This window comes from Glandiceps talaboti, chromosome 2 (assembly GCF_964340395.1).
Source record: "Glandiceps talaboti chromosome 2, keGlaTala1.1, whole genome shotgun sequence".
NCBI classification, from domain to species: Eukaryota; Metazoa; Hemichordata; class Enteropneusta; family Spengelidae; genus Glandiceps; species Glandiceps talaboti.
Genome location: NC_135550.1, coordinates 10341642 through 10368052, shown reverse-complemented (window position 1 = coordinate 10368052; position 26411 = coordinate 10341642). Strand labels below are relative to the sequence as shown.

Sequence of the window (26411 nt, the reverse complement as noted above, 5' to 3'; positions counted from 1 at the left end):
TTAATTCAAGATGATGACTAAATTCAATGTAGTGTTAGTGACATTGTGGCATAATAATCTTTACTGCCTGGATATGGGTTTCGAAGACCAAGGTTGTACGATGGAAGGGCCCTGACTTTAGGAGGTCCATAAACTCCATATCCATGTCATTCGTCGGTGTGTATAGGTTTTAGCATATATCAAAGGCATGGAAACATCATTTGAAGCACATAATCACATAAATTGGCAGTGATAAGTTATTTTATTTGCAAAACTGTAAAAACAGTGATGAAATTAACAAAGCCAAATCACTGAGTGAACAGATATTGATGAGTGAGCCACTTGCCATATTTGGGCAAAGTGTGCTGGGGCGTGATATGGAAGATTATTGCCCAGGTTTGATGCCCATGCTGTGCTCTCCATTGCATTACATTGCATTGCACTGGAAATGATATTGGGTAAATGATAATAGGGTAATTTGTTCCAGTGCTTGTGTGGCTGTATGTGAATCAAAGTGTGGCACAAGACACTGGAAAATTTCCTGTAGTGCAAATAACAGTTGTAGTGATTACAAAAAAATGTGTTTTGTTTGTTGGTTGTCTAGATCTCATAAACACTTGGTCAGCAGCTTTAAAGCTCTGATCGGCGAGTGAAAATTTGAATCACTGATCTAGCAAAACAAGTACTGTGCAAAATATCTTTCAAAGCAAAACACCAATGAAATCATTTCATCACTTAGATTTTCCCTGGTGTTGGTAACTTTCATCGAAACGATAGAAATGTTTTGAAAGTCGACGACGACAAGACTTATGTATTTTCACTTCTATAAACTTGTTACTAGTAAGTTGAATCACTTTCGACAGGTTATCAAAATCAAAATTATAGTACTTGACTTACATCATCTATCCCCATGGAAACTTTACCAGACGTCTTTCCACCATATCGGGAAAAATTGTCTGTGTGAGGAAAACAATCAGATTTGAAATTTAACAAAAATAAAGGCAAAAATACTGTCAGTTTATAATGTGAGTTTTTATACTAATGCTTGCCAACACTGTGTGCAAGCACTTTGCAAATATTATGGGCAAGGACCTATAATGGAACAATGGTTCTTCATACTTCCTGAACTCCCTGGGGATCACACAATTCTGGTTTCAAAACAATTGAGCAAACATGCAGAACCCCCCCCCCCCCCCCCCCCCCCCCCCCCCCCCCCCCCCCCCCCCCGTGATGTATTTTTTCAAGTGATGTATTTCACTTCATTTTCTGCAACATTTGTGTACGTTTCTTTCTAAACCAAGTAGTATGTCAGCAGGGTAGCTGTCATGTGACTAATTTGTTGTCTAGATCTCATAAACACTTGGTCAGCAGCTTTTAAGCTCTGATCGGCGAGTGAAAATTTTAATCACTGATCTAGCAAAACAGCATATGAACCTGGTACATACGACTTTTATCCATGTCAAAAACTGGGATGAATGTACTTCCTGACAAAACAAGTATTTCTTTCAACACTTCAAATTGTACACACACATGCATGCACATGTACAAACACAAACACAAACACAAACACAAACACACACACACACACACACACAGACACACCCAGACCCTACACACACACAAACAAACACACACACACACACACACAGACACACACACACACACACACACACACACACACACAGACAGACACACACACACACACACACAGACAGACACACACACACACACACACAGACAGACACACACACACACACGTTGTTCAAAGTTTGTACATGTCCTCACAAAATCATTTTCTGTGTCTAATTAGTAACAGAGGAATAAGTGAAGAGAATGTTTTCAATATATACTCACTGAACATGCCTTCCAACTTAACAGCACATTGGATGAAGCTATCAAAATCAATGAGTTGGTTCTTGTCGCCATAGCGAAGTACCAAGGCACCAAAAGTTTTTTCACTTACTGTATAACCTGTAGTGTGTAACAACAGATAATATGAAATACAAGTAAACATTACAACTCAAGGAAGTCAACCCTTACTGACCAATCCTAAGACAATTATCACTATCACCATTTCATTTATTTTGAATTCTCACTCAGTATTTCATCTACATTCCTCAATTTCAATTACCCCCAGTATATTTTATTTCTGATTTCTGAAAATCACTACAATCTGATACAGAGATCATGATGTAGGAATGATTTTGCTAAATGACGTACTGCCTCCCTCCTTTTCAGCTGGCCTGAGCTGTCCCTGTTTTGACTAATGGAGGTCTTATATTACTGGATGATCAAAAAATTTGTATATCATACTGCCCTCTTCAGGCACAAAGTGGAAGTTTTTTCTATGTGGCACCTGAGTGTGTAGTTTACTGTATTGCCAAGTTTTCTATCTTAAAGAAGAAAGAATTGGAAACAAAACTTACCCACAGCACGAAGGGCATCACGCATTTCAAATGTGCTGAATGTACCAGAGTTGTCTTTGTCGAGTTTCTTAAATACATTCTGTAATGAAAGACACACATCTTACAGTTTTTGTTTATCGCAACATGAAACCTTGTGATTAGTCTCACTGACCTTGACAGTTAGTTTAAGGAGATTTACTGCAAAATGGAGCTTAAAGAAATATCCTATAGGCCGGCCCATAGGATCCTATAAAGAATTGGGACGTTTTGCCTATAGGTTTCTATAGGCCAGCCTATAGGTGTCTATAGGCCAGCCTATAGGTTTCTATAGTCCAGCCTATAGGTTTCTATAGTCCAGCCTATAGGTATCTATAGTCCAGCCTATAGGTATCTATAGTCCAGCCTATAGGTTTCTATAGCCTAGCCTATAGGTTTCTATAGTCCAGCCTATAGGTTTCTATAGGTCAGCCTATAGGTTTCTATAGGTCAGCCTATAGGTTTCTATAGGTCAGCCTATAGGTTTCTATAGGTCAGCCTATAGGTTTCTATAGGCCAGCCTATAGGTTTCTATAGGCCAGCCTATAGACATCTATAGGTCAGCCTATAGAAGCTTAAAGATGGGTTAATTCGTCAGTTAATAACAGAAAGAAAAAAGTGAATGTTTATGTACATGTTAGGAAAGACTCTGGAGTAACATTCACTCTTGGGTCTATACATGTTGGTGATGAGAACAATATGGTCAGCACCAAAGTCTCTAACGAACTCTGATCAGTAAGTGAAAGTTTAAATCATTGATCTAACCATTAACGATCAAAATTAAAAAAGAAAGAATTTTATATTGGACATGCTCTGTTTAAATTATTGACTTATTAACTAACAATGCTCAGAAGGTAAAAATATTATTAGCAATGGATTGTTTACACCACAGGTTTAAGGTTATTTAAATTAGTCAGCATACACAAGGCTTCATGACATCAATTTTTTATATAAACTCTTCTTTCTTTTCTGTTACTTTCACAGTTTGATAAACTCTTCTTTTTTTTCTGGCACTCAGAGAGAAAAGTCTCAAAAGATGTGTATGTGGAAAAACATCATTCTGGCCCTTATAACAAACTAATAAAGTATATACACAATGATAATGTAATACATACCTTCCAAATAGCGATATCTTTCCATAACACCTTGAACTCATTAAAGCCAAGTTTACCAGACATATCGTCCTGAAGTTTTCAACTAAGGAAAATGTTGACTTTCAAGTTTGCCACATATTAAACATCTATAGTTTGTAATGCTTAGTTGAATTGAGTCCATATGCATACTAGCTTTGGGAGACCTAACTACTCAGACTCTGGCTTTAGATTTCTGCCTTTTCACCACTATCAGAACTCAGTAAGCTTTAGAGCTTTATCAACACCAAGATAAATGTTCTATACTTTAGCTAGACAGAATGAATTACAACTACTGACATCAGACCATGGATGAACGGAACCTGTTACAAACAGGGAGAGTAAACAAATGAATTGGATTAATAACACTTGGCACAGCATGTTGGAACTGCAGAGACTAAGTATTTCACACTATGGTATGATAACAACAATTTTATGGCCTCTTTATGTGTACATGAAATTGAAATGCCAGGGGAACTGGAAATTTGCTTGTGAAGGTGAACTATTATGTAAAGTGGTCATACAACTGATGGAATATAATTATAGTATCTTCCAGCATGCTGTGCCAAGTGTTATCAATCCAATTCATTTGTTTACTTTTGGTTTGTCCATGGGCTGATGTCAGCAGTTGTATATAGCCTGTCCCCACATGAAATGGTAAAATTGGTGTGAAATCAAGTCAAATCAGTATCGGTTCTTTTATCCCCATACATGGTGGTTTTGAACGAATTCAACTAAATTGGTTCAAAACTGCTTTATTGATTCAAATTTATTGCTCATTTTTCTCATAGGGACAGAAATCGGTTAATGGTTGTGAACCGATTTAACTGAACTATAAATCCATTTGAATTGGTTTTGAATCAATTCAGGTGAGGACAGGCCTATAGGTACAGATGAGTTACAATTGAGTCACACAAGTTTACAAAGCTGTGGTCTTTTTCACTTTGGTATAAAAAGGACAACATCATAAACGGAACATTCAACGGAAATGAAAGTTTGCAAGAAATTCATCACACATGTGTAAAAAGGATACATCAAACAGAGCCAGCATACTCTTGCAGGATTCCAGGGAAAATCCATCACTGGCTACAAGTTCTGTTGAGAAAAGAGGTACACAAGATCAGTTAGTGCATGCCAGAGATATGAGGGTGAATTAAGGCATGGACACATGCATGAATGGGCAGACGGATGGAACCCAATATAACTTCCCTCCGGGCAGTGCCTGTTGGTGACTACCAAAGCAGCTTTTAAACCAGGCATGGTAATAATAATACTCTTTATTTATACTGGATAGTTCTTTAAGTATATAATTATGCACTGATCTCCCAAGAAGTCAAGTGACGATGATCCCTCATGGGTTCTGATGTTATTATGGTATATCCCGGATTCCATGATATTCAGTCAGGATCATGGTAATTGAAATAACCCTGTCAATAATATGTATTGTAAAGTTTTATTAGAATTAAGGCCTCTGAGAAATTTTTATATGTTTAGCTATGTAATATGATATATTATGTTACATGTATATGGGATATTCTGAGTTGTTTTTTTATGATGAAATAAAAACTAATGCAAGAAATGTGACGATAAAAACTGATATAAAAGACATAAGGTCACTATAAACCATAGATAGATCAATATGTAGTCAGCAGTCTTTAAGAGCTCTGATCGGCGAGTGAAAATTTAAATCATTGATCCAACCAACAACAATCAAAATCTGAAGAAAAAACAAACAAACAAATTTTCCAAATCACTGAAAGTTGATGAAGATGTTAGATCGTCATGGTAATAATTCGTTATTTTCTAAAATCCTACCTTTCTTCAACACTCCATTCAGAATCTGCTGCAGTTCCCAACAATCAATTTCCATGTCCTTTGCAAAGTGAAAGATAGAACAAATCCTTTAAAAAAAACAACCCAGTCTTCCATCCAATTGTAACTTCATAGTAGTCGATAAGACCATCAATTTACATAAAACATTATTACATCAATCAAATGGCCAATAAAAGTTTATATGAAATATAGAATAAAAATAACAACTTTGAGTTTTGCTGAAATGGTTGCTGTGAACGAAATCCTTTTGGAGTTTGATTTGTTGTGACATTCAGCTTGCCAGTATAAACCTTGACAAGATCATTTCTCATAATTGAGATCGTTACAGTTTCCATTTCATGGAATGGTCAAATATGAACAGATATATACATGGTCCAGGTACAAAGAAACTCAATGAATACTTACATTTCCACTCAGTTTCTGAAAGAATTGTCTCAGTTTGTCTTCCTGTGCTTGTTGTGCAGGTGTCAGGGGTTTTTCAGGCTATGGACAACACAAATTCAAAGAAAGAATGATTAACACATTAAACTTGACCCTTAATAGACAAAGCTTCATTTTCGTTTGTGTTTTTATGACCTAATTAATATGGATTTTCTGGTCCACAAAACTGTTGTTTCATCTACCAGAGAAAATTCCTTTGAAAGATTGATCTCAGTGACATGAATACTAAGGCAGTGTTAAATACAAATGCGAGTTTCTTTTATTAAACACTGACTGATTTGTTGTGTTAAATCATTGTGTGTGTGTGTGTGTGTGTGTGTGTGTGTGTGTGTGTGTGTGTGTGTGTGTGTGTGTGTGTGTTGTCTAGATCTCATAAACACTTGGTCAGCACCTTTTCAACTCTGATCGGCGAGTGAAAATTTGAATCATTGATCCAACAACAATTAAAGTTTAACAAAACATCTTTCAAGTAAACAGCAAATTGTGGACATGCAGTTTACATACTGTTCATTAATTTGGTGTTGCTCAAACAATACACAAGGTAAACTTTTTGATATCATAACAGCTAGTACATAAAGTTTGAATGATATGACAATGTACAGGCCAGCCAGGTTATATGACAATGTACAGGCCATTAACACTGTATGAATGCCAGGTTAAATGACAATGTACAGGCCATTAACATTGTATGAATGCCAGGTTATATGACAATGTACAGGCCAGCCAGGTTATATGACAATGTATAGGTCATGAACATTGTATGAATGCCAGGTTATATGACAATGTACAGGGCATTAACACTGTATGAATGCCAGGTTATATGACAATGTACAGGGCATTAACACTGTATGAATGCCAGGTTATATGACAATGTACAGGCCAGCCAGGTTATATGACAATGCACAGGTCATTAACACTGTATGAATGCCAGGTTAAATGACAATGTACAGGGCATTAACATTGTATGAATGCCAGGTTATATGACAATGTACAGGGCATTAACACTGTATGAATGCCAGGTTATATGACAATGTACAGGTCATTAACACTGTATGAATGCCAGGTTATATGACAATGTACAGGCCAGCCAGGTTATATGACAATGTACAGGTCATTAACACTGTATGAATGCCAGGTTATATGACAATGTACAGGCCAGCCAGGTTATATGACAATGTACAGGTCATTAACACTGTATGAATGCCAGGTTATATGACAATGTACAGGCCAGCCAGGTTATACAACAATGTATAGGTCATTAACACTGTATGAATGCCAGGTTATATGACAATGTATAGGTCATTAACACTGTATGAATGCCAGGTTATATGACAATGTACAGGCCATTAACACTGTATGAATGCCAGGTTATATGACAATGTACAGGCCAGCCAGGTTATACGACAATGTATAGGTCATTAACACTGTATGAATGCCAGGTTATATGACAATGTACAGGGCATTAACACTGTATGAATGCCAGGTTATATGACAATGTACAGGCCAGCCAGGTTATACGACAATGTATAGGTCATTAACACTGTATGAATGCCAGGTTATATGACAATGTACAGGCCATTAACACTGTATGAATGCCAGGTTATATGACAATGTACAGGTCATTAACACTGTATGAATGCCAGGTTATATGACAATTTATCACACGGCTACACTCCGTCCACCAATCAGGGTACAGGATTGCCGTAGATTATAAGTCATAACCCACTCTTCACTAGTGCCACCTGACAGACTTGGAATACATGCAAATTCTATTGTTATCGCCGTGGTGATAAGTAAGATAATGAACTCGTTTGGTTGATTATGCGTCAAACACTCGGGGCTACGCCCCCTCGTGTTATAACGCATAATCAACCAAACTCGTTCATTATCTATCACGTACAGGCCAGCCAGGTTATATGACAATGTATAGGTCATTAACATTGTATGAATGCCAGGTTAAATGACAATGTACAGGGCATTAACATTGTATGAATACCAGGTGATATGACAATGTACAGGGCATTAACACTGTATGAATGCCAGGTTATATGACAATGTACAGGCCATTAACACTGTATGAATGCCAGGTTATATGACAATGTACAGGGCATTAACATTGTATGAATGCCAGGTTATATGACAATGTACAGGGCATTAACACTGTATGAATGCCAGGTTATATGACAATGTACAGGCCAGCCAGGTTATATGACAATGTACAGGTCATTAACACTGTATGAATGCCAGGTTATATGACAATGTACAGGGCATTAACATTGTATGAATGCCAGGTTATATGACAATGTACAGGCCAGCCAGGTTATATGACAATGTACAGGCCAGCCAGGTTATATGACAATGTACAGGGCATTAACACTGTATGAATGCCAGGTTATATGACAATGTACAGGGCATTAACACTGTATGAATGCCAGGTTATATGACAATGTACAGGCCAGCCAGGTTATATGACAATGTACAGGTCATTAACACTGTATGAATGCCAGGTTATATGACAATGTACAGGGCATTAACACTGTATGAATGCCAGGTTATATGACAATGTACAGGGCATTAACACTGTACATGCTGTTATAAGGAGAGTATGACTAAACATTGTCTTAACAGTAACTATTTGGAACACTTTACATCGTAATAAATATAGAATAATTGAGACAGGTGGTGTAAACATTAATTCTAAACTTTGAAACTATCGCTAAGCAGCTGAATTGCATCAGACAAATTAATATACAGCATATGTCAAGATTATTTCAGGCAATTTCAAATATGCTTCATTTTGTCATTAATTTAAACATGTGCCTGGATTGTAGGCATCCATTGTTTAATATATGGCTGTCACATGACAAGGTGTCAAAGGTCATTGAACGGTCACTAATTTTTCAAAGATAGCATGTGATAGCCATATACTAAGTCTCTCCTTTATCTTTCATTAAATCTTTCAGACCATGTTGGCATTATTCAGACTAGCGATCTCAATATGTATGAAAGAAGCCCATAGCATACACATACCGAGACTTGTCTGTCAGGATATACATATGTTGGGGAAGCCAATATCCTTCATCGTATCTTAAGATATCTCTTACAGGGGTTTAGCGATGATTGATTACCACGTTGGCATCCAGACTACCCAGAGACGTGTCTTGGTGTTACTATCCAAAGAAGCTCAAAATCTCCACACCAAGAGTTTCTTGAGATAGTACGTATATAATAACACCAGACATTAATTTTCTTGGCAAATTGGAACACATCCTTTTATAGGAAAAAGTCTTTCACATTAAACCATTGTGAGTACTTTTAATCATGTGCACTCATACAGGTGCTATTCAGAGTTTAAAAAAAGGTAAATTTCAATGTGTTTTACCATACCTCGGGTGGAGTTTCAATTCGTCCAGTCTGTTCATCTGCATGCCTACAACAGGAAAAACAATCATGGTCAGACAAATTTGTCAGAAAACAGTGAATTAGTCAGAGTCAATTATAGCATGTCTGAAGCCATGTGCTCCACGTTTGCCATGTGTGCTTATGGCTAGTACAGTTAATAGTAAATCATTAACAGAAATCCTGATAGACATTAACTATTAGCTATCATGAAAGTTGAAAGGTCACAGTCTCATGTGACAAGTGGTAGCTTCTCAAACATGTGCTAAGTCTGTAACAATGTTCTGATGGGGCGCCCTCACTGGCATGTACTTTTGAGAGCAGGTTGGTGAGGAGGAGCAACGTTACTCAAACGTGTACGTGTGTGTGTGTGTGTGTGTGTGTGTGTGTGTGTGTGTGTGTGTGTGTGTGTGCGTGTGTGTGTCTGTGTGTGTGTGTGTGTGTGTGTGTGTGTGTGTGTGTGTGTGTGTGTGTGTGTGTGTGTGTCTGTGTCTGTGTGTGCATGTCCTACAGGACTTCAAGACTTTTTAAGAAATCCTTGGTTTATATAGACCATGATGCTGTTTATTTAAAATTATAGAGTCGAAACTGTGCACATTTTGTCAGATCATTATCAAGATTTGACAATTAGCATCAGGAGTAGAATTGTTGTACAGTTATTAAAATTTAGGTTTCGTTTGTCCTCGGTCCGATGTCGGCAGTTGTAACGCTGCACAAGAATAATCTGAGATTAAAAATTGTCCCTTGTACTTACGCGGAGGAACTTGCCTTGACAGACATGAGTCTCAACAGAAAATTCCCCTCTTCATTGGGGTCAAAGGTTGACGGGATTACAGCATAATTTCCCTTTGGCAACCTGAAACGGCCACTGACTTCACGGGCGTTGACAAATGTGGCTGATCTGGCAGTGGATGCATGGTACATGAAGTAATCTTTGGGTAGAATATTGGGAGAACCGTCATCCACCTGTCAATTAATACATTATAAAAAAAAAAACAATGAAGAAATGTTTATCAAGCTGACTTGTGTTGTAATTCCGTCTATGCAAGCACAGCAGAAATTATAACTCTGTTCAGTTTCAATTAATTTATGATCACATATTGCTTGATCAGACAAAAATTTAGACAAGTAACATCTCTGTCCAATCAGTGCACAGTGGTTGGTTGCAACCAGATTTAAACTTGAGCTATAGTGATTGCAACCACCCATTACGTTTTTTTTTATTTATCTTCATTTTTTGTTGATGTTTCAATATTGAATACAGCTCTTAATAAACAGGTTTGAATATTGAAACTGAATGCATTTATTATCTCTTTTCAGTTTTGGAGAAATCTGAATAAAGTAATCCAAAACAGGTCACTGTGTCTTACCTTATAAATGGAAAAACCCATGGTCAACATTACTTTGCCGAGTGCTTTCTGTCGTCGTCTGTCTTTCTGCATGAGAGCCACGATGACACTGCATCCTTCATCCTCATCATCAGGATCGTCATCATCTTCCTCTGTCAGTTCTATTCTGAATTGTGGATTGGTAGCAAATGTATCTGAGCGATAAATACACAAGAAAACGTTGTTGACAAAAGAGTTACTAACAATTCAAATTGCTTTGAAATTGAAAAGCTGCTCAATTTAAAGTCATTCTTTGTGGAAACCTTAGTAGACTGGAACCATCTGGACAATAGTACTGTGTGTGCTAAATCTGCCATGATGCCTTTAAAATGGCAGTCAATCAAAAAACATTGATCTGACTAATGCTCTCTCTTCTGTGTTATTCCTTACCTTATTCCTTATTCCTTACAGATACAGATACAGATACAGATACAGATACAGATACAGATACAGGTACAGCTAGGTACAGGTACAGGTACAGATACAGATACAGATACAGATACAGATACAGATACAGATACAGATACAGATACAGCTAGGTACAGGTACAGGTACAGATACAGATACAGATACAGATACAGATACAGATACAGATACAGATACAGGTACAGGTACAGGTAGAGATACAGGTAGAGATACAGATACAGATACAGATACATGCAGGTACAGGTAGAGATACAGGTAGAGATACAGGTACAGGTACAGGTAGAGATACAGGTACAGATACAGATACAGGTACAGCTACAGATACAGGTACAGGTACAGGTACAGATACAGATACTGCAGAAACAGATACAGATACAAATACAGATACATATACAATGTACAGTAAACAATGGGTACAGATACAGGTAGAGATACAGGTAGAGATCGATATAGATACAGGTACAGGTAGAGATACAGGTACATGTACAAGTAGAGCTACAGGTAGAGATACAGATACAGGTACAGATACAGATACAGATACAGATACAGATACGGGTACAGGTACAGATACAGATACTGCAAATACAGATACAGATACAGATACTGCAGATACAGATAGATACAGATACAGATACAGATACAGATACAGGTACAGGTACAGATACAGATACTGATACAGATACTGCAGATACAGATACATATACAGATACAGATAATAGATACTGCAGATACAGGTACAGACAGGTACAGATACTGCAGATACAGATACAGATACAGATACTGCAGATACAGATACAGGTACAGATACTGCAGATACAGATACTATATACAGATACAGGTACAGGTACAGATACAGATACTGCAGATACAGATACTGCAGATACAGATACAGATACAGATACTGCAGATACAGGTACAGATACAGATACTGCAGATACAGATACAGATACAGATACAGATGCAGATGCAGATACAGATACCGATACGGGTACAGGTACAGGTACAGATACAGATACAGATACAGATGATACAGATACAGATACTGCAGATACAGATACGGGTACAGGTACAGATACAGATACAGATACAGATACAGATACAAATACAAAAACAAATACAAATACAGAAACAGATACAGATACAGATACAAATACAAATACAAATACAAATACAGATACAGATACAGATACAAATACAAAAACAAATACAAATACAGAAACAGATACAGATACAGATACAGATACAGATACAGATACAATGTACAATAAAAAATGTTGGCAGTATATATCACAGCTATATTTAGAGGGCAAGGTTTCAATCCTGTATCATCATTATCATATTAGAGTTATCTTATTCTTAGTAGGGGATTACATTGGGATTATTCTTTTGCACTGGTCCAACTTTTCCTATAGCTCTGCCAAACAGCCAGTTTATACACCTAGAATTTAACCCACATCCAAGCAGGCCTCAAGCCTTAATTCTAATTCTTAATTCTCCATCGTCAGCGAAAGATGAGCAGAGGCCATGGGTTAGATTGATATTCTAGCTCTGACACTGTCTGTCGTCTCTTGTCCATCAATTTTTTCTGTTTTCATCACTTGTCAGACAAATTGTCATTTTAAACAGCTCCCCGTCTACCCCTAAAATTATGACATTGCTTTCGTAAACAGCCTTACTTACTTATAAAGTTACGACATCCACCAGCGGTAGATCCTCTCAGCCATCTAGAATTCTCATTAGTAGCATTCCATTTCTTGCCTTTGATACCATCACTCAGCTCATCAGGAGTCAAGTTCACGATTTCGAGACGTTGAAACTCTTTCGCAAAGTCACGATATGACATCCTTTAATAAAAGGTGAAAATAAACACATTAATGGCAATGTTACTGTACAAGATTCAATTGGTCCATTGTATAATAATAATAATAATGATACAGCTTACCAGGTCCCAAATTATACAGCTGGGTTGACTGAGGCACAATTGTGGTTCAAATCTTGCCCAAGGACTTTAGCCACTCAGAAACAAACAGCAGGCAGCGACAGGGCTCGAACCTGCAACCTGTAGATTCCATGCCGGTCACACTAACCATTCACCCATCATGACTCCACATATCAGTGGGTTGCACTAGACTTTGAAACCAGTGAGTCCTAGATTACCCATCACTACTAAAAATATGGGGTCCCTAAAGAAAATTAGGGGTTCCATTTTATTGTTGCTTATTATCACTAGCACATCATACAAAAACTCCATAAACCTAAATAATAAACTCACAAACACATGTACAGTACGTTATTAAACACCTTTTAGTTTCAATGCATTTGTTGTTACTTGTACAATCATCTACATTTTTCTTTATAGTTCATTGTTTTTTTATATGTAAATTAATATGCATATATCGGTGGGGGCTATGTCTTCTATGAAGGCTTGCTTTTTTTATATAGTCCCTATCATTTCAGATTTTCAAGGCCCATGATTCATTTCCAGGATGTCACATAAGTATTTAATTTCACCTCGACATTCTTACACAAGGTGTCATTGGTCAGAATCAAATCACATGATCTTCTTTAAATAGACTATTGCCCACGCGTGCAAAGACTAATGCCAGGCACTATTGCCAGCTGAAGTTATTTTGACTGTTGCGCTTCTCTTATGTGCATGTTTTCCAATGTTGAGTGGTCGAGGTGATGAAGTAACTACAGGGAGACACAAATGTTTATTTCTAAATATAACTACAGAATAGCTGTGGGGACACTCGCTCTCCTACAAATAATGCAGGCCATGTCCATACTAGATGCTTATATGCAAGTACAATTTCGAAATGCATCATCAAAGAGAAACTTTCCTTCTATCAATGATGAATGATGATGAATGAAGAGTAGCTATGTGAATGACTGGACCAATGAGTGTATGGTGTAATAAAATTAATAACACATGCACTCGGGCAATATCACAATTAGTGCCTGCCCTCGGGTTGGCACTCTTTACCAAAATGTTGGTAAAGGGTGCCAACCCTTGTGCAGGCACTAATTGTGATATTGCCCTCGCTGGCATGTGTTATTATTTAAATATCATCAGTGGCACCTCAAGGATTATGTTGGGTCATTCATTTGTTTAGGATCCTTAAGTTGTTAATAATTTTGCTAGACATCTGTTTTTTCCATATCATTCAATTTTCCTAAAGCTTTCCTGAAGCTCAGTTTGGATGTGAAATATAGTTGATTAGCAGAGCCAGAAAAAAGTTTGACAAAGAACACAAGAATTATCCCTTGGAATCCTAACGGCTCCAATAGCATTGTGATGTGAGAACCCCAGGATTTGAAATCGGATATACAATATTATTATCACAAAATCCACAGAAATTCCTTACCAGAATTCTCCATCATCATCGACTGTAAGTTCTAACTTCTGTTTTTCTTCATCTGATATGTATCTCCATTCACGAGAACTGTCATAAGTAAAAGGTATAAGTAAGGATGCAATTCAAGTGTCTCAATGCAATGTTTACAATATTGACAATGTTGTGAAAAATGTACCATTCATCAAAAATATAAATTCCTCCCAAATTACTGAAAAGTTTGTAAAAGTGATCCCTGTTTTTTAACCACAAATATGTTTGACATTTTAAAATTTACACTTACCCATCACTCCAAGCACCATTCCATTCTTTTTGGCCCCATGGATTACGTATACGCACCAAAGTAATGTATGCAACTCCACTTGAAGTATCTACTCGAACCTGTTTTGTAAAACAGACCGTTTTATCAGCTCTATTTTATATTATATTATGTTCATATGGCCATTTGTGATGTGGGCAGTGGGGAGATCAGGTTTTCATCGTAGGAAATATAGAACATAGTCAATATGGAAAAATGACACATTACCATGGCAATAAAAGTTACAGCGCAGTACAATTATGCCTAATTTGTCAACGACATCATAATATTTCACAGGTGTTGTAATAAGTTCAAAAATGGTAGAGCTTTATCCAAAATGTTGAAAAAAGACACTGTTGCTAAATTTCTGACTAAGAGTTTATTTAAGAGATATTTATTGCCATCTCATTTACTGAGTGCAAATCACATACTTAGGAGTTATAATCTGTCTCAAAGCAGGCTGCCATTTTTGGGAAATTAATTTCACTATAGCCCTTCACTATAGTTTAATTAATAGTCATATAGCAACAAAGGTGCCCGATTTTCCTTGCGATTGGCTGTGATATTTGACACGATAAAAATATATTAGTTCTAACCCAAAAAATTGTGTGGTTTCAATTATGCTAAATTTTTACAACAGGTGGGGTAGGTAGATTTTTTTTATTTTTTTTTTTATATATATATTTTTTTTTCATATGTGAGTGAGTGTCTAGTTCAGGTAGTTAGCTTTTCCATTGTTTTCCATATGGTCTCCGTGTTATTGGCTTCTTCCCATCAGATGTACAGCCATTACAGATTTTTTTATATTGTCTTTTAAAGTTGATGTCAGTTTCTGCATCCACTATTATATTTCTTGCGAGACTTCACAATTTGAGCGATTTTATTATTTTGTTCTTGAATACATAAAAAAAAAGTTTAGGGTCGGCGTGAAAAACTAGGTGGGGTCAGGTAACCGGAACCAAACAATTTATTATTTTTAGACCTTACTCCACGTTCGACTGTACTAAATCTTGAAAAGTTAAACTATAGAGAGTGTGTATCTACACTAATACTTACTCTTCGGACACCTGTGATACTGTATGCATGACCCATAATCAGACCATTATCTAACTTAGATTCAACTTCATTAGGTTTAGGATTGATAGAACAGCCTAGCAGGGATTGTCTCTCCATGCCTGTCAGCATGATTTTGACAAGATTTTTCGGCTCTTTGCCTCTCATTTCATAGACTTCTCCCACTCCACCAGTGAAGTCCTCCATAGCTTCAACTGTGCTTCCTCCTTTGAGGCCTTCATAGGAGCCATTCATTCTGTAAAGATTGACACATTTTTAAAATCACTGCAATAAAAAGTCATGTTGTTCAGCCCTTGGGCTTCTCAAATCATGGAGGGCTAGCTGATAGGGTGACACTGACACGACACCTTGTATCAATGTACAGTCTATATATAAGTTATAACCCTTACAGATTTCACTTGGTACTTAATAGCTATCCCATACACTCTGTGAAATAGGTACCATATTCAATCATCTTCCCTGAATAGGTCCATATTTACATATCATAAGGGAAGGTTATGTTTTTATGTTGTCTGTCTGTCTGTCTGTCTGCCCATATCATCATTTTCCATTCATACATTGCAATATTGCATACAGCAAAATGTTATTTAATATACAATTGCCTCTCTTTGTGGTGATGAATTGACTATTCAGTATACCTGAATCTGTACTATGATCCTAATCTCTTAATTTCACATACACACTATCAGGTCACAATGGTTTGTTGTATGGGGCAACATGGTATTCACATACTCCTCTGCTATCATCCCCCTCTTGACTTACTTGGCATATGCTTTTTCCAGCAATGCAGTCCAGAATTCATTGTTTGACCTTGAGTGCAAGAAGACCAATTTGTTATTGTAAGTTGGCAATCTATCATCCACACAAACTGTGCGCCATTCGCCATATCTCCAGAACTGGAATCTGAAGATGCCGGCATAGTCCTTGGAAAAGCTCTGGTCTGGGGGAACAACACGGTGCAACAGATTTTCATGCAAAGAGAGTGATGCTATGGCAGCTAAGAACCAACAGTCACCTGTGAAAAGAGTATACATGCCGATAGTAGTCATGTTATATGTGGTTAAAGGCCAGGGTTTCAATCCCAGGTTTAAAGTGTTATCCTATCAGTGGAGCCATGAGAGTTATATACGAGTTCAAGATCAAATTTTTGTATAGTTTTAATGGCTGCTTTCACTAAAACCTCAACATTTTTTTTAATTCCCTCATGTATATTTTGAAATTGTTTTAAAATCATCCAAATGCACTCACTCATGAGAATTCAAGATTGATTAATTTACTTAGATCTCTGTAAAATTGTATGCTAGTTCCTGTATATGTAAATATTTAAGAATTGTAAGTGCACACTGAAGGAAAGTTTGAAAAACATAGATTCTCATGGTATGATTAATTCTAAAGGAAATTTTTTTAGACCAAAGTAGCATATTAAACAAGGCTCTGCTTCTCTTTCGCCCACTTGAGCATTTTTTTCTTCAAAATTGATGTAACGTGTTTTAAGATTGTCTTTTGACATGGGTGTTACAGAAAAAAATTAGAAAAAGGTCTATCAATAATTGCAAAAACCTTTTCAGAGAACTGGATTCAATATGTCATATGCCAGTTATCAGAAAGACAAAAGATTCTACAGTTTTGGCCAATAGGAGTGCTGTTTAGGAAACAGCCATTGGACCAGAAATGAGGCTATAAGGCCAAAAAAAATCTGTCATACACTCACTATATTCTACCATGTTGTTTTGATGACGAGGCAATGACATCTTCAAATCTCACTACTGCGTGTGCGAATTTGTAATTTTTCTATTTTTCGATAACTTTTTGTTGAAAAAAAAAGTTGGGGGGGGGGGGGGGGGCAGTAAAGAAGTAGGTTGGATCGGGTTAGTAGAACCAAACAACTTTTTGGCCTAAGCCTTTTTTGGAACAATCCTCATTTCTCAGTATTTTATTGGAGAATTTGATTGCATAATTCACAACCATTGAAAACATTCTACCAACTTTATTTTCAATGACATAATTTTCAGAAACTAACAAGAGTTGTTTTTCACATTTTGATGTCTGTGTGCTATATTGGCATGTAATTCAATTAGCTGTCCCTGAGTGGACTTTGATTCAGTGAAGGGATCAAATGTAGGGCCAAGTTTTCATTTCTATTTCAAAAGTAACCTCTCCCAATAGATGACATACAAAACCAGCATAGCTACCCAAAAATCTTATTTCAACATTTTGCTTCCTATTTCAATACCTTTTTTACTAATAGTACACTCAATACAAATACAAACTTTCAGATTATAATGGCTATACACCAGCTATCACGTTTGACTGTTGCCAACGACAAAATCAGTCATGCTGTTCAGGCATCCCAACAGAATGGATCGGACACACACCATTACCGGATCAAGCAAGTATCTCAAAACTCAGCTGGTGTACACCGTGCTAGACCAGGGTGCTCCCCATCAAGTCCACCCTACATTTATCCATGTAGGGCGCCCTCTTGTGACCCTTGTTTTGAAAATGACTGGTTGGTAACAGGAATAAGGTGTATTGAAATGTGGCAACAAAAATTGCTGTTTCACCAACTATGTATTTCTTGTGCACACTAATTTTGTCATAAACAATTTCAAAATATATAAATCCAAATCTAAAATAAACAAGGGTGGGATAGAGATGAGATTCAAAGTGTGAAACAATGAAATCAGATACTAAGACAATAAATTGTACCCTAAAAACCCGTAAGTAACAAACCAGTTTCTCTGAATCACCATGTGAGGCACAACTTTCCAAAATGGAGGCATCCATCGAAGGGAAGTCTTGTGTTACTCTTCTTCTGAGGAACAGCATGCAGTTTTAAATTTGATATCTTTAATCTAAATCTCAGAATGCTATTTTCAAAAGAAAATTAACACTCGCTAGCAAAGGACTTTCCTTTGATTGCGCCCCCACATGGTGAAGTAGACAAAACTGGTTTGCGACTAACAGTTTTTTTCGGAGATGATTCCCGCTTGTAGTATCTGTTTTAATTGTTTCAATATTTGACTCCCGTCTCTATCCTATCCATGATTAACATTCTAACGCATATCTCCTGGTAACCAGCCAAGATGTCCAGAATTCTAAAAAGTTAGGGTGGCCTTACTAATTCTATCACAGACAAGACAGAAATTTCTTCCTTGTCTACGATTCTATGTTTCTTATGACCCTATTTTCTTTAATTTGGTGAAATCTAAAAAAACTCAACACCCTCTATGTCAGAATTAGAAAAAAATCACATCATAGACTTTCAGATGGCAACCCCATGAGTGCATAATATGAGCAAAAATTACCATTTAGTGCTGAAATTTGGGGAAATTTAATAAAACAAATAGTTTAAAATTTCCCTCTGACTTCAATTGTTATGGCTGAGTCATTCAGATTGTTTGGTTATGAATTGAGAGTACGATCTCCAACATGTAATATCATACCCATACCTTTCAATTTTGTAATTTTTTTTAGCAGAATGGCCGACCGATCATTTTATAGGTGTTACGATAGAATTAAGTATGGGTGACATTATACATTTTCAAACAGATAGATGCCTTGACTTGCCTATATAGCTATGATAGTAGAGTGCTAAAAACTGACTCCGACACTACATTTTTGGGTTAATTGTTCCACACAAATACTTCAGGTACTTGAGAGTTTGACATCCTCTATTCATACTGAGATATGCCTCAGTGGATTTTACAACTTTGTTGTCCTACGGCACAAAACATAATATTGAAAAAGCTCTGGACTTCTTGACTTAACTGGTCAATTCTACCAAGAACAATAATGCTTTCAAGGATACATTCCCAACAATTGGGTCGGACTCAATACATGTATAGGAATGGTTCAAGTGTTTTGGTATGTCCCAACACCTGGACTGTACCATTACATGAAAAGGGAAGCTGACCACACATTCAAGAACACAATAATACACACATTGATAGTTATGTCATTGTCAGACTGAAACAAGTCTTCATTGAAGACATACTCCAAATAATTACATTTAAACTTACCAATTCATAAGTTGATTTGAAAATTTAGATAAAATATGACCCCCATTTGGTCTTTACAATGAAAGTCCCTGTCACACACACACACACACACACACACACACACACACACACACCCACCCCCCCAGGCACACACGCACGCACATAGGCACACACGCACGCACGTACACACACATACACACACACACACACACACACACACACACACACACACACACACATTTTTAACATTATGCCTATTTGAAATTAAAGATGAGGGTCAAGGTAAAAGGTCAAGATGTCATGAGAAAGCTTGTCATTGATAACATGGGTGTAGACACTAAAAGTCTCTATCTATGAAGCTTTCGATGTTATTAGGTAAAATGTGAATTTTACACAACAAAAATGGCCACCATTTTGGACGTTATTGCGAGTCCAGAAATGAAATGACATGCATATGCACAGGATAGTACTTGATGTTTACTGAAAGTTTAGTTGAAATTGCCCCATGTATATACAAGATACAGGAGTAAATGATTTTTAACTACAAATATGGCTGCCACTCAGTAAAAGTGATATCAGCATCAAAGATAATGCTTGTGTATACTTCTTTTCATCAACAGTACTTGTAAACATGACTTAAAAGAAATTGGCAATATGTAAATTTAATACTACAATGTGTCTGTGATAGGCAGGAAGTGATATGCAGTAAATATTCATTTTTAACTACAAATATGGCCGCCATGCAGTAAAATTTGCATATGTCACATAACAAATTGATATGAATGTGCACAGATTATTATTTGAGGTTTACTGAAAGTTTGGTTGAAATTAGTCCATGCGTATTTGAGAAACGGCAGACAAACGGACGGGACCCAATGTAAGTTACTACTAGCCCCCCTTGGTTTTGCCATTGAAGCATATACATGTACCAATAAAGAGCCATCAGTTTTGAACATGACTGACCATCACAACAATACATGCAATGCTTTCATTTACTTACCTAGCATACCCTGAGCCACATCAAAACGACTGGCACCACCAACGAACATCTGGGGATCACTTACTATCTCCTACAAAAAAAACCCACAAAATGAGAATAAACTTGTACTACACATTTATTTGATCGATTCCCTGCTTCTTCAACGCAGAGTTGATTTATCTAATATGGAATACCTCCCAATTGGGATAAAACCATACAAGGTACTTTCAGTCTTTATCCTGAGCGGGATAAATTAAAAAAAAAAAAAAACTAAATTGTTGACAGGTACATTAGTTTATCCTGATCAGAATAAACAGATACTGTTGCAGATAAAATACTTTGCAAATGCACATACTGAAAAATTGCCTTGGACAAGCTATGTCCAACCCCTGGATTTTTTTTTTTAGGTCTTTGAGAGTAGAATGTATACAAATCTGTGTCCATGTGTGACTAGTCTAGTATTTCATTGAATCTTAAGATCTCCCTTTCTGTGACATGGTGTTACTATAGTTACGTTCAAAGGTCATGTTATCCAAATTAGGATACAGAAATATCCTGATTGGGATAATTATTATCCCCATATGGGGATATTCCTGACAGGTATATGGTGATTGGTCAAAGCTGCGTTCTGAGTACGATTTGTTTAACTTAGTCCCCAAGGGTCTTTTAAAACTAGCATAGATTTCTGTACCTAGTGCATGTAACATACGATCTAGTGCGTTAATTTTGTAAATTTAAAAGTATTTTCCAAGTACGCCCATCACTTCTGTCTCTCTTGTAAAATTAGTCAAAATAAATCATACATTCTAAATGCATATAACCTTTCTACTTGAATGCTAAATTTGTTACTCAGCCCACATTCCAAAGTAAATATTTCATGCGTGAAGTTTTTTAAACATGATATGCATGACCAACCCATTCGATGTAAAGACATACCAGTAAAACAATTAGAATTTTAAACAAAAAAAATGTCATGAATGTCTTTGTTGTCATGAATGACCATCTTATATCATATAGAATTTGTTTAGTCAATGAGTTAAATTGAAAAAAAAGCAACTAAATTAAACTTCTGAATATTTGATTTATATTTGCTCTCATGTTTTTTTTTAACTGCATAAATCTAGAGTACAACATGTCATGTACTTAGGAAATTAAAGTGCATTGGATTTTATTGGAAACTATCACCTATAATTTATAACTTATTATTTTATAATATGACATAATTACAAAAATGCTTGCCCCAGTCTAAAACACAGGCAAGTAAACTTCTACGTCAATAATGATGGTAGTGTCATGGTTTAAGAAGACAAAATACCTGTAGCCATTGGTTTACTGAGCGGGAAGAGTCATGAAACTATATACCAAATGAGATAACTATCTCATGCTATGACACCATAACCAGCATCTTGTTGGCTATTCCCTCTAAGGCAATAGCCACAGGTATTTAGGCCAAAGATCGACACATTTGTCTTCTAAAATCATGAACATACATTGGAAGTTACTCAACTGTATTTTAGACTGGGCACAAACATTTTGTACTAATATGTCATCGTACGAGAAGGTTGTGAGCAGAATGCTCACATATCAGGTGCACACACGAGGAAAAATTTACTTGAGGCCAAAAATATCCAACATTCTAGAATTATTTGGTTCACAGCCACAAATAACCAAATTCTCATCATTAACTTAAGTTGTCGACACACGAGAGGAATCGATGCAAGGAAATTGCCACGAGTGAAATTTTGCTCAGCTGATTCCTCTGTGCTCCTGGCTTCAGACTTCAATAGGTGTTCCACAACTTGTTCATATTAAAACTGTTTATTTAATTAAAAATAATTTAATTAACTACTGAACACAACAATGGATCTCCCCTTATACCTCCATGGATACATGCAACAATTCATTCTAATGAACAAGTAAAAATGCCAATTAGACAGAATTTAATTAGAACTGTGTGCGCTCCACATTTTGATTTTATGACGTGTTATTACCACTACTGCCACAACAGCAACGGATACATGCGACAATGTATTATCATCTCATTCTATAGTATCCCTGAACAACATTTTTAAGCCAAAGCCAAGTTTTAGAGCTAAGTACAAGGGCTTGTAAAACAAATTATAAACTGGCCAAGTTTTAGAGCTAAGTACAACGGCTTGTAAAACAAATTATAAACAGCGGTGAAACTGAAAACATAGCCTCGGTCCATGGATGTATTAGGGGAGACTGATACATCCATGTCCAGTCAAACTCCGTTTATACTTATAGTCTACTGGAGGATGTCATAAAATAAAGCAAAAAAAAAGAGAGTATTTTACATACACCTGGTCGTTTCCATACAAATGGTCGGGGAGGACTCCGACTGAAGAACATGGATGAATTAACAGTTAGAAATTCAGGGTCTTCCCAAAGTTCTCCTCTTGCCAAGCATGCTCTCTTGATTGTCGCATAATCCTGTTTTTGAGCCATGGTGACCGATTGCAATATTGTAAAGTGACGGTGTTACTTTACTCACAATTCACAAATGCTGAAGATAAACATATAAACACGGAAAAGTTTATTAAAGGGCAACATAATCTAAAACATACGATTGAACGTAAAGAATTTCATTTCTCCTGCTTCAAACAGAAAATGTCCAGTCAACATAAAACACAAAAGGGAGAAAGGGGTGTGCCACCAGGTAGATTACGTAAGATTCCCGAATCCCGGGGTAGAGTTGTAGAACGCTGTCGTTTGTTTACTCTCTCCAAAACACACCCCATCTGACCTCACACCTGACTTTGAAATAAACTGAGGTTCATTTTGGACAAAATCAACAGAGTCTTTGCACCTCGTAAGACAAAACTTACGATCGAAACCGGCTATCCATACATGTATGTTCTTACCTTTCAATACAGCAGCCACGCCTTTGAGGTTGATCTACACTGTGTATGTACGCATCACCATCTCAATGAAAGTTCCATCGTAATTCATACTTTTAAAACGAGGCTCTTACATTAAAGGTGTCCCCGGATCATACCATTTACTAGGGATAACCGTCATCTCCGATAGGGCAAGAGCAGAAAATCTATACGAAACTTTAAATTATAAATGTACATAGTGGACATATCATATTGGAATATTACACGGCCAAAGTGTTACTGTTTGTCAGGAGGAGATCGTTAGGGCAACAGATGAAAGGAAACACTTTTACCGTACGGTTCCAACCACCCCTTCCTTTGTCATTAACCCCATGGTGAAAACATGATCGCCAGGGATAGGGATGATCGCTATGCATAACGAATGAGACCGTAAAGTACGTTGAGTCTCAGACCACCGACCACTAAAAGTAAAATAACATACAATATTGGTCTGAGGTTGAGTACACAAAAACAAGGTATTTGGTCTGGTGTTAGAAGCTTGATTTTATTTGCAATATCAAATGTTAATCTTTCTTTTCCACTTTATTTTACAAGTCTTTACACATATTTCTTTGCAGCTTTTTACATGTGAAAAAATTCTGTCCGGGTTTGCGAAAAAAATCTTAGCAGGGCTGCAGATGTAGAGGTCGCTACGGAGTGGAAAATCGAAGCTGCAGTTCTACGTTTTAGTCTGTTGAAAACGATGAAAGTGTTGTGAATGCCAGTAAACGCCTGTCCCAGGATACACCCACATGAGTTCTTGAATTTCATTTGGAGAATATTAAAAACAACTTTATTAGATGCAATTTTTTGAGGCAATGAATTGCCTGTTTTATTTTGTACGTTTCTGTGAAGTTAAGGTGATATTCAAAACTGTTTCGTCGCCAAACTTCTCTTTATAACTAAGTGTGGGTAATCATGGAAGTATCAGTTATACTTCCATAGGGTAATCAAGACGACAGAACGGAGGGATAGCTAGTTTTAGCTATACAGCACTAACAAAGACCTATGGTTTACGTAAGACAAATGCTAGGCGCTTAAATTCTGTCATGTTTTACATCGTAGTCTAGCGTTTATTCAGGAAAGGTGGTCAGTGACCCACAGTGTATGTCATCAGAGACACTCCCCTTGTACCTCCATGATCAAAGTAAGAATATAACACTCACACAAAAATGTTTCTTCAATTTATTGCTTGTCAGTTTTTAATTCTCTGGTCCTAGACCATCCATTCTTTATGAAGACATGTAAAATCTCCATCACCAGACCTTAAAACTTTGATAGATCATAATTTATGTACAGCAAAACAATGACAAAGATTTGAGTGACAGAGCATCTAATGAGTCGCTAGGGCTGTGCTACGGAAGGCAAGGATTTAATGTTTTGTCAAGTTAGCATAAAGTTATTGTATTTCAATCTAGTGGACTTCGACTGACTGTTACCAGTAAAAGACCAAAAAAAAGGACAAAATTTTCCAACTATGAGTAGTCACCTGATAAAGTTACTGTCTATAAGATGTGCTTTGCATGATTCCAAATAATATTACAATGTAAAGGCTACCACTGTCAACACATGAGTGAAGTTTGACGACCATGGAATGACCCTACTACTATTCTATGTTTCTCTACAACTGACCAACCGCCATATTTCTTCTTTCTTTCATTTTAAATTGATACACTCTATGAACACAACTTAATTGATAGAAACCCATTAACACAACAAAGCCTATTGTATCTCTGAGCCAAAACAATACTTTCATCATTGCTGAAATTCGAGACCTTTGATTTGTTATATAGTTACCTATTGATTTTAATTGTTGTTTGTTATGATTACAAATTTAAAGCATCACCAACTTGTACACGTACATTTACTTTTTTCCCCTTTTTTTACCTGTCACTATTTAAAGGTATTATGACAAGAAACATAGCAATAAAAGCGTCACCCTTGTCAACAGTATTTGAATACAGTTATTTCAACCAGGCAAATGCCTCAAATCAGAATCAAAATGTGCCTAGCTTCTCTCTTACTCTCTCCATGTCATCTTTGTGCCTACGGTGATCAGATCAAGTTTTCTTTTGAAATTAGTACAACAATATTTATATTCTATAGTCATTCTTTACATCAATTGGTATTATTATGGTTAAACCGTGAGTCGAGTCTTTCAAATTAATCTATAAATGGAAGTCCCAATCTTAAATTCAAAATACAAACATAACACCTTGCATCGTGATATCTATGAAAAAAACCTGTTATGAGGTAAACTGGAAGCAGAATTTATATAGAATGAAACAATCAAAAGTGTGAAATACTAAAATATGGACCACATACTGGTCACATATGATGGTTGTATATATATACACTTACATTGGTATAGAGAGCTGTGACAAAATGTACATATTGAATAATGCATGTCCCATTGTGAGTTGCACTAATTTGCATATTGCGATCATCAAGGTTGGTCACTAATTTGCATGTCTTAACCATAGACCCTACAGGGTCTATGTCTTAACACAAGAGTATAGACTTCAGGGTACTGACAGCCTGTGTAATAGGCGTGTATTCATTTGTAAAGGTTAAAGGTCAGCATCATGTGGCTTAATCATAGATTTTCTTGTAACCAACCAGTCACACTCATTTTGACACCAACATATGTGATGAAATGATGCATGCTTCAGCCATGGTTTTGTTACTCTTTTTAATGTTCTGGATGGCTTTAGCCAGTGTCAGCTATATGCAATAGTGTGTGGCAAATAATGAAGTAATGAAAAA

The 26411-nt window shown here is 36.6% G+C and overlaps 1 protein-coding gene across 1 annotated transcript; it reads right to left on the bottom strand.

Annotated features, from left to right (window-relative positions):
- Window positions 1-1768: 1768 nt before the first annotated feature.
- Window positions 1769-23214, bottom strand: LOC144443904 (calpain-9-like). The gene is made up of 16 exons (XM_078133512.1): window positions 23068-23214; window positions 20767-20836; window positions 16528-16780; window positions 15738-16000; window positions 14677-14764; window positions 14406-14483; window positions 12718-12881; window positions 10594-10766; window positions 9978-10189; window positions 9212-9254; window positions 5789-5866; window positions 5366-5423; window positions 4584-4645; window positions 3536-3604; window positions 2406-2484; window positions 1769-1950 (listed from the first exon to the last, which is right to left on the bottom strand). Exons 1-16 carry the CDS (start codon window positions 23212-23214, stop codon window positions 1769-1771), a joined length of 2019 nt encoding a protein of 672 aa, XP_077989638.1.
- Window positions 23215-26411: the final 3197 nt, after the last annotated feature.

Coding starts and splice junctions, on each gene's coding strand:
- LOC144443904 (XM_078133512.1), bottom strand. CDS start 23,214: ATGGCTCAAAAACAGGATTATGCGACAATCAAGAGAGCATGCTTGGCA. Junction 5,424..5,788: donor TTCAGAAACTGAGTGGAAAT/GTAAGTATTCAT, acceptor CACTTTGCAAAG/GACATGGAAATTGATTGTTG. Junction 1,951..2,405: donor TGATGCCCTTCGTGCTGTGG/GTAAGTTTTGTT, acceptor TACACACTACAG/GTTATACAGTAAGTGAAAAA.